At 37.8% G+C, this 10657-nt stretch overlaps 1 protein-coding gene across 1 annotated transcript; it reads right to left on the bottom strand.

The window, feature by feature from the left end:
- Window positions 1-495: 495 nt before the first annotated feature.
- LOC117219554 (synaptic vesicular amine transporter) lies at window positions 496-9482 on the bottom strand. The gene is made up of 7 exons (XM_033468756.2): window positions 9176-9482; window positions 5976-6185; window positions 3560-3826; window positions 2812-2852; window positions 2606-2752; window positions 2220-2541; window positions 496-1231 (listed from the first exon to the last, which is right to left on the bottom strand). The coding sequence occupies exons 1-7, from the start codon at window positions 9267-9269 to the stop codon at window positions 1014-1016; spliced, it is 1299 nt and encodes a 432-aa protein (XP_033324647.2). The 5' UTR covers window positions 9270-9482; the 3' UTR covers window positions 496-1013.
- Window positions 9483-10657: the final 1175 nt, after the last annotated feature.

Raw genomic sequence — 10657 nt, 5'->3', positions numbered from 1 at the left:
TTTCGAAATTAGCTTAATGCAATGGCGTAACCTGGCGAAACTTCGGTTGGACGTTGCTGCCGTCGCGGGGCTCGGCCAACAGCCCCGAGGCATTGCTTAGCAATTCGGTAGATGGTAATTTACTTCGTTATAACTTACGATGGAGTTAGTCCCCGAGGCACGGTTAAGTGGAAGTACAATGATGTTGTTAATGCTGTTTCTGAACGCTTCCCGGGCTTTAATTTAACCCCGGATACCAGCGGAAATTGATAAAAACATTCGGCGATCTTTTCTTCTTCTTTACAGTTGAATGCGACAATGCTGATCGACGATAGTATGGTTCCTGATTTCGCTAACTGTTTTATTTGTCGGCTAGTCAATGGCCCTTCGAACGTTTAGAGACATTTTGTAACAAGTTGTTGTTACGTCCAATAATTTAATCGTGTCTTTTGGGATTGTTCTTGAGAAAAGATTTTTATACTATTTTCTCATGTAACAGAATTATCGAGCATCGTGTTGGCACATTCTTCTGACGTTTTATTTATTTCATCTATGTATACTGTACAGGTATGATTCCAACAAACACAATTGCACAGTATTTTGAAATTCTTGAAATGTTTATATAATTCAGTATATCTTTGTCAAAAACGCACGAAACCCGCTGTCTAATAATAACGCAACATCGATTGGAGATCAACAATTAATCGATTAAGAAACTCCTTCTCTTGTGATACTCTTACGACTAATCTACGATGTATTTACAATTATCTTATGCTTGATTTATGATTAATTTATGCTGAAATTCACGATGAATTTATCATAAATTCGTTATTAATTTACGATTAATTTATTAGATCATAGATGTCATATAATACATGGAATTTTGTGATCTCATTTAAACTAGATATTCTTTTATTTCCTCTGAGTATCGATAAAAAGTTGTCTGCTTGAAATTACAGTTTTTCATTTGATCTGTCCGAGATGTAACCAGTGATAGAAAATTGTTGCACCCCTGAGAAGTCCTTGTAAAAGGATCAGAGGTCGTCGTCGGAGTCGTGAAACCGTTCGTAGTTCGTCACCGATTTCTGGAAGGTCTCGTAATCCCTCTTTTCATCGTCCTGCCTCAATAATTTTCCTCGCTCCAGGGCGAGGTATATTAGCAGCGGACAGTAGGCAACGTTCATTAAGCCGACGATACCCATCACCCATTGGAAACCAATCCCCTTCACCATTTCGCCACCCAAAATTGGTCCTGGAAGAATAAACCTTCTAATAGAAATTCCTGCACACTCGCACACACACACGCGCGCGCGCAAGGAAATTGTTCATCCCTATACATTCTTCCCGAAATACTCCGAATTTCCTATCGGCACGATGGTTTCACAAAACTCCTGCAATTTTTCTGTTCGATGCTCTATCGTTGGAATGATCCAAAATTGTTCTAAAAGCATTTTATAGATTTTTCAAGGCACTGAAACCTGTAATTGCTTCATTAGGGGTCTTTCAACCACGTAATTTTATCTAATACTTAAAAAATTCTGTTTTGCATCGCAATATATTCTCGGTAACACACTTCTTACTTAATTTTAATATTCTCAAGAAAATTATGATTTAATTTTAATATCCTCAAGAAAATTATAATATAATTTTAATATCCTCAAGAAAATTATAATATAATTTTAATATCCTCAAGAAAATTATAATATAATTTTAATATCCTCAAGAAAATTATAATATAATTTTAATATCCTCAAGAAAATTATAATATAATTTTAATATCCTCAAGAAAATTATAATATAATTTTAATATCCTCAAGAAAATTATAATATAATTTTAATATCCTCAAGAAAATTATAATATAATTTTAATATCCTCAAGAAAATTATAATATAATTTTAATATCCTCAAGAAAATTATAATATAATTTTAATATCTTCAAGAAAATGGTGACATAATTTTAACATACTCAACAAAATCATAAGTCTCTACTATGCATAATTATGAATAACAGACATCAATGCCTGCAGTGTTCTCATTTTAAGTAAATCTTAATTGTTATATGTGTAATTTCGCAAAATGGCCAATATAGAGCGACTTGAAAACGCATTGGTTCAAACGGAAAGCAAAGAGACGCCGCGAAGCAGATTTCCATCGAAATAAAATGGATAAAAGAAGCACGATAAAAAAAGAAAGCAGTTCGCCGACGAGCCTAATATTGTTTAACGAGAAAATCGCGTACCAAGGGAATAAGCCAAACTGACGGCCACTTGTTGAATCGAGTAAATAGGACCGTAATCGCCATTACGGTCCACCAAACTAGCCAACAGAGGCACTAGAGCAGCATCTGCCACTCCGATACCCAAACCCATTCCCAAATGCGGAACTATTAGCTGCGACATCGTGCTGGCCGATGGAATCAAAATGGCGCTCACGCCGACGACGAACATCGCTAAAACAGCGAGCTTGCTGCGTCCGTATCGATACGTTATCATCCCGAAGAAATTGGTTCCGACTAGATAACCGACGCTGTCCGGGATGAACACGGTGCCCAGTTGCCATTTCTGCCAAACAATTCAGAAATTTCACGATACGCTTTCGAGAATCATTTATTGAAGCATTCGCTACCTTAGGCTTGATGTGGGACCGCAACCATATCGGCAGACAGGGCTCCAAAATGGCCATCGGCGACGTCGAGCACCAAATAGCTCCCACTATTATGAGGACGTGCGGATCGGACAGCAGATGGGTCCACGATGTCTGTTGTTCCTTCAACTGAACATAAAAATTGTTTATGTAATTCATTTCGCAATGGGTTGTTGCGTGATGCACACCTGAACTGGCATTTCGTTGTCCAACGCCAAAATTTGCAAGCCTGGAAAAAACGTGACATTAAACGTCGCCGAAAATTGCAACGAGGTTGACACGACGACACCGCTGCATTGACAGCAAAGTTCGTCGATTCCTTCGATATTAGAAAATTCATTAACTCTATATAATATCGTGTCAGACTCGTCGCAAAGATTCGGAACAAATCTGAATAAGATCCGTTATCAAAATTTGAACTAAATGTGTTGGCAGTTCCGTAAATATAAATTATCTATCTCGTATAGAAATTTATTGCTGGACTGCGAATTCTATGTATTCGAGAGAAAAATGATAACACGGAACCATAAGTTGAAAGAACACCGGAAGATTAGAAGAGCATTGAAGACATGTGTTAAATAATTAATTAAATAATTAAAACTGTTAAGAGCATGGATACGTTCTTATCCAACTCTTATTTCTCAAAATTCATGGAGTAAATTCTGATTTTGCATAAATGAATCCGCGGTCTATTTATTAGCGACGAACAAGTGCCAATCGATTTAACTGTGAAAGAAATCATAGTTCAGGATAATAATAATGGTAATTGATCAGTTTTGCAAGTGAATGCCTGCGGAATAAGTCCGCATGCGAAAGACACGCGTGGAATTCATCGAAAGCAGGTTATCGAACAGAAAGGAGCAATGTAATCGTCGAAAGCAAGTTATTGGACAGCAGGAAGCAAGGTAACTGACTCCGCGGATGAAAAACGCGTACATATGGCGACAACAATGAAGCAAGCAACCAGCAGGAAGGGTGCCATTTTTCCCTCGAGGTCGTAGAGCACCGAGCCAATAGGATATCCGACGAGGACGCCTAATGCAATACTTCCGAGGACGAAGCCCATGATCTTCGACCTTTTGTCCTCTTCAGGGTATTGCGAGGCGACCAGGGACATTCCGGAAACTCCGATACACGCGGACGATATGCCTTGGACACTCCGAGCGAGGAAAAGGACCTCGTACGTTTGTCCAAACGCGAACACTGCGAACAGAAATCAACCAGCCTTTAGACAAATCTCTTCTATGCCTGTTGCGTCACGAAATCTTTATAATTATTATTGGAGTTACTTGAATGACATTCTTCGGCTCTAGGTTTTTAGAACATGAAAATGGCACCATTTGGTTAGCTCGATTCAAACCGCTAGACAATAGACACAGATTTCAAGATACTCGAGGTGCAATACTAGACAAGTAGGAAATAAGTTAATCTCAAAAACAAAACGTGATAAAACCTTTATAGCAATTATATTAGCTAGAAGAAAACCAATGAAGATATGAGCCAGTGGGCGAAATATCTACATATTATGAGTAAATAGCTATAAAATCTTGTTTATTGTTATTTTGTAACAGATTGCAGATGTACTTATCAAAATAATAAAAAAAAAATTTGGTTAGCTCGAGACATTAATTGGATTAATTAGTTCTCAATGAATTACTCCTTTGCGAACGAGGATTTTTTAAAGTTATTTTTAAAGATATTAAAATTAAAATATAATTGAGTTTAATTTGTTAATTTTTTTAAATTTTAACTAATGTACTATCAACGACTTAAATAATGAAAACGTTCTGTTATTTTGCTCACTATCACATGTATCAAGTTCACGATCACGTAGATTACATAAAAATGAACAACCGAATTTTATTACAATTTGTTGTTTAAAGTTACAATGCATAGATTAATGTCCAGATAGTCTGCAATTTTTCCCTGTTAATTTATTCGGATATTTCGTAGTAAAAATACGTTGAATTTAATAAATGATTAGCGTTTAATGAATTCAGCGAATGACGGTGTAGAACGTATGAAAAATTCAGTGTTCAATTTTTATTCGTGCATTGTTTTGAAATGAAAATATTCAGCTGGAACAGAATCGCGTTTTAAATGAGGATTTCCAAAGCCCGCTGTGCTAAGAAAATTTGCCTTTCATTTTATCGATTACTGTCGCCGTTGTTGTCGTTGCGTCGATGTAATTTGCAGTAGTCAAACTGTGCGGTGCACACGATGCAGTCGCCTGCGCTAAATGAAAAGCAAATACGCGGTGCATTTGCCAGAGGTGTACACGGTGTAGCGGAGGAACGTTGAAATTTTATTAAAATTCGTTACGGATACTAATTTTAAACTCCGCGGCCGAATATACTCGCATTTCATTTATGCGTTTACACGTTCACAGAGGAGTAGCTCGTGTTGTGCGGAGATTAATAACATCCTGGATATCGAAATCGATGAACAGACACGAGGGCAACCCGTTTGTTTTCCGCGGTCCGGAGTTAAATAAATCACTGCACCGATTAACGCGTAACGAATTGAAAGGTTTGTCATAACGTATCGTGATTTCGAATTTGATTTAATGTGCAGCTTTCCAATTATTATTTATAATTATTGTTTACCGTGTTGCGTTTCACGCTTCCGCGATTATTCGCAGTCAAATTACTTTGACTTCGTAACTCGGCGGCAGTGTGGTATAAAAATGTGACGTGACAAGTGTGCTGGTCAATTTCTTTAACGAAATGTTTGAAAAAATTATGTTCATAAGGATATTTTTAATACGAATAATATATCTGTCAATAACGTTATAAAAAAATACAAGGATCCGCGTTACGTATTACTGTTATTATTATCGTCATTTTGTTACTTTTGTTTACAATTAATTAAATCAATTTAAATGCAGCACACAAACGAATGCGCTCAATTTCAGACTCAGTTATCCGAGACATTTATGAAACCGTTTCGTACAAGAAAAGTGACTGACACGTGTGTTGCCTTACAAAAATTGTAAGATCGAATTTATTTAAATTTTTCACAATTTTCTGCAACAGCGTGTGCCCGAACAACGAAATATACTCCACGTTATTTAAGTTATTCGTTAAGTGATCGATTAAGTTATTCGTTAATTACTCGATTACTTAGTAATCGTAATCATTAACCATAAACATGACTTCACGTTAGTGATAATCGTTGATCATTGATCAGATTTCGCCGAAATCTGGATGATACAACGAACGTCCTATGGACGCAGGTGAATAGGCCGGGACGCATTAATCAAGATTCGCAATCAATTAGCATAACGACACTCGATGCGTTGTCGATGGGGAGATCGGGCACCTATATGCCCCGAAAACAAAAGGCAACTTACGCATGGCAGCCAGCAGGAGACTTATATTTCCAAGGAACAATGGCTTGGTATATCCCAGGGTACCAGTTAACGTGCCCACGGCCGGGTTCAGTATTAATTGTACCAGCGCCTTCGAGCTCAACAATAATCCCACTCGACCGTTCTCGTCCTCCTCGGCGTTTGTCGTCGAATTCCCGTCGATGGTGCAGAGGTAATCGGGAATAATCGGCACTGGAACGTGTAAATTCCCATGGAACGATCTTTGCGCTCTTCGTTGATCGTAGCTAAAAGTCACACAACCGCTTAACGCCGGAATTACCGTCAACGTCGGAGGTGTTAAGAGGCCATCCTAAGAGCCCGATATATCATGGCTAACTTAGCGATCTTTTAACTGCTCGAAACCCTTTATCACGCTTTTCCGTATGCTTTTAGCTGTGTTCGCGGATTTGTCGACTTCGTAGGAAACTTTAATCGGAATTGCCTCTTTACGTGTTTTCAACATATCACCGAAACGAGAACAAATTGAATTCATAGCCATTCAATTCTGCTTAGAATGATTTCGGCTACTAATAACTATTAGAAATGGCCAAAATAGTGTTTGGATACCAATAAACGTTATAAACGACCGAAACAGTTTTTGGTTATAGAGAAGCATTATAAATGACGAAAATATTATTTTTCGATACAAATAATTATCGGTGACAAGAATGTTGACGAAAACAATTTTTAGTTATGATTAACCATTACGGATAACCAGAATTATATATTTAATTACCATCTTATTGGATTTGAAATTGAGTTCTGCAAATATATGTTTACTTTCTTTGGTATTTTCATATTAACGCTCGAACAGTGAACCATTTTAACAAAAACGTAACTGAGCAGCTATGCTCAGGATCATTTATCATTTTATTTATTAATTTTCTCAACCTATTTTGTGAGATACTCCTTCTGGACATGTCCTACAGACCTTCTATTCTGTAGATCTATAGACCTTAACGAAGCACGTGAAAATTTAAACTAATTAACTAACTTGAAACTAGGTAGACAAATGGCAATATTATAATAATTATATTTAATTGTCATATCCTCGAAGTAACCTTGACAATTTTGTGTTACAGCGTAGCTTCTGACGATATTTTTAGCCGGGTCCTATGTGACCCGAACACCAGCAGCACAACTTTTTATGAACACCGTAGATGGTTTAATAGACGCGCGCCGCGTTACGAGCTGTTTGCAGTTGTTCAACGAACTTTTTATAACGCTTACGTCAATCAATTGCCGGTGGAAGCGATTCACTGGAATTATGGTCACCGGGTTTTCCTTAACTTTCCTCGGATTTATACTCGTTTCATAGTTTCCGAGCTTCGCGAGCTGCAGTTACGAGAGACTTTTGCGCGCGGAGAGTCTCACGCGTTGATTCTGTTAACTTCTGGCATTTGCGACGGATTTGTCACCATTTAAAATTCCGCAAACGGTGAGAATCTATTCTGAACCTTTTGAACGACGTATACGCAGAATTTTGAGAAAGTTTAAAGTTTTATAACGTTATAAAGTTTGATGATATCTCGCTGTAGAGGGAGATACGATAGAATGTCGTATTCAATTCTCCCTAATTGACGCTCAGATTGTGCACAAAAATGGACAATTTGGGAAGAGGGGATGCAATTATTCCATTATACTTGTTGACAATCGGTAACTATAAAAGCGAGCTGCAAGGCACGAATAATCGTGTCTCCTCTTCCGAAATTGCCCATTTTTGTGCACAATTTGAGCATCAGTTAGGGAGAATTTACTGTATGTTCTATGAAAATCGATTCTAATGCAATTTGAAAATCTATTCTGCTAGACAACAAATTCTTATATAAATTTAAAATCCATTCTGCTAGGCAACAAATTCTTATATAAATTGAAAATCTATTCTCTGCTAGACAACAAATTCTTATATAAATTGGAGATCCATTCTGCTAGACAACAAATTCTTGTATAAATTGAATATCTATTCTGCTAGACAACAAATCCTTATATAAATTGAAAATCTATTCTGCTAGACAACAAATCCTTATATAAATTGAAAATCTATTCTGCTAGACAACAAATTCTTATATAAATTGAAAATCTATTCTGCTAGACAACAAATTCTTATATAAATTGAAAATCCATTCTGCTAGGCAACAAATTCTTATATAAATTGAAAATCTATTCTCTGCTAGACAACAAATTGTTATATAAATTGAAAATCCATTCTGCTAGACAACAAATTCTTATATAAATTGAAAATCTATTCTGCTAGACAACAAATTCTTATATAAATTGAAAATCCATTCTGCTAGACAACAAATTCTTATATAAATTGAAAATCTATTCTGCTAGACAACAAATTCTTATATAAATTGAAAATCCATTCTGCTAGACAACAAATTCTTATATAAATTGAAAATCTATTCTGCTAGACAACAAATTCTTATATAAATTGAAAATACATTCTTCTAGACAACAAATTCTTATATAAATTGAAAATCCATTTCTGCTAAACAACAAATTCTTATATAAATTGAAAATCTATTCTGCTAGACAACAAATTCTTATATAAATTGAAAATCCATTCTGCTAGACAACAAATTCTTATATAAATTGAAAATCTATTTGGCTAGACGACAAATTCTTATATAAATTGGAGATCTATTCTGCTAGACAACAAATTCTTATATAAATTGAAAATCCATTCTGCTAGACAACAAATTCTTATATAAATCGAAAATCTATTCTGTTAGACAACAATCAGGAAACAGATGGGAACAAACATTACCAAACTAGATTATACTAAAAATAATTCACGAAGTAATTAAAACTGAACGATACTATATAGCAAAGATTATAATAGACCTACGACACCTCAACGCGATAAACAACCCTAACCTAACCAACTCAAGCCCTAAAAACGAATGTCATACAGTTCCTAAAAATCGAAATAAGATTCTGCTCTTCTATCGTTAATGCTTAAACATCGAAGCAAAGTTTGTCATGCAACAAATATATATTTTCTTTCCCGTTTCGATAATTCTTAGTGACAAAAAAGTGCTGATCAACGTAACTGTACAAGAAATCGTAGTGCCAACGGTTAACATCCTGCTTATTTTGCACGTTTGACATGGATCGGTCAATGGTCACATCGATTTCGCACGGTTATCGTGCACAAACATACGCGGTCTAATAATTACCAACGACGGTGAGCAGCACGTTGTCCAAGAAGAGGCTCAGGTAGACGAGCGCTACGACGATGGTCCGTGAATTCCACGGATTCCCGAGCATCATCAGGACGAACGTCGGGGGATGAGTCCTTAATTAGAAGCAGCCGGTAAGCACGCGTGAGATCACGGCCGGCCGATGGTTCGAAGGGCATGCCTTTTCTTTCCCGTTCGTTCTTCAAGTTCTCCTTGGCCCTGCCATTCCCTCGACAGATTCTTTTGGACGGCCGTTGTTAATTCGGCCGCCGTTGCTCGAATTCCCGATACCAGAAACGGGGGTCCGTCTACGTGACTGGAAACCGTGCCGGTCTAGATCGAGCTTTTATAGCGGTCGAAGCCTTGTCCTTGCGCAGAAGCTTTTTGCGGGATCCGCGAGGAATCAGCCCCGGACACTCTCGAATCTCGGGGTCCTTTCACGTGCCGATGCACCGGGCCGATTTATCGCCGGTTATGGCCGCTTATCGTGGCCAGCCAGCCACCGGTGCCATAGTTATTTTTCACGTGGCCCCATGACGCGGAAATAAAATTGCCCCGACAGCCGCGAACGTCTGCTCGGCTCGGTTCCGTTCATCCGACGCGGTTACCTTCCCGCGTAGATTTGCGACAAGAACAATTTCTCGGCTTGCATAATTAATTTCCGTGGGAGGATCGTTATGCGATGGACTTGAAAGCGCGAGAGCTGTCTAAGACGATGAAGGGCGCGCTGGTTTTCTGTGTTGTAATACTGATCTTAAAGTTCGATTGTAATTGTGGAATAAGTTTTCATTTAGATGTCAAGTGTTAGACTTGAAATGACTGCGATTTAATGAGGAAATTGTACGTCGGCATCCATCAGAAACTTGTGATTCGTGGTCGAGGAATAGCAGCATCGTTATCGTTGCATCGGACGAAAATTTACGCGTCGATTTTGTCTAAAAATCGAGCGAAATCTTTTTGTTCTATGAAAAAATTGAGAATTCGAAAGGCTGGATCCACGGTCCACGGCGTCTTGCACGCTACCGGTTACGGCACTGTCATCGATATTCATCGGCAACATACACCTGTGCCCTGATTGCAGAATTACGATCGACCATAATGCAATTTCGGACGGGAACACGCGAAATTGGTTCTCCGTTCGACGAGTTCTCGCCGCGCAAAAGGGGCCTGCCACCGGTGCACGCCTTCGTTTTCTACTTTAATTACGACGATAATGGCGGACCGAGGCTGCGCGGCCGCCATTTTACGGCACGTGAAATTGAAGGACTTTTCGAATCGAACGGGGAAACGAAGGAACGAAGTTGTTTCAATTCTATGGTGATTTATAGAAACTTGGATTCTTTTAATTGGTTCATTTTTTTAATCAAAATAGTTTGTTTTCGGGCACAGGTAACTTTATACTGATCGCACCAGGCGTATTCAAATTTTTTATTCTTTCATTTTGCTTATTTTTCAATAAAAAACTTTAACGCGTCTTGT

Source organism: Megalopta genalis, chromosome 15 (genome assembly GCF_051020955.1).
Source record: "Megalopta genalis isolate 19385.01 chromosome 15, iyMegGena1_principal, whole genome shotgun sequence".
In the NCBI taxonomy this organism is placed as follows: Eukaryota; Metazoa; Arthropoda; class Insecta; order Hymenoptera; family Halictidae; genus Megalopta; species Megalopta genalis.
The sequence above is the reverse complement of the archived record's forward strand: the minus strand, read 5'-3'. Positions and strand labels throughout refer to the sequence as shown.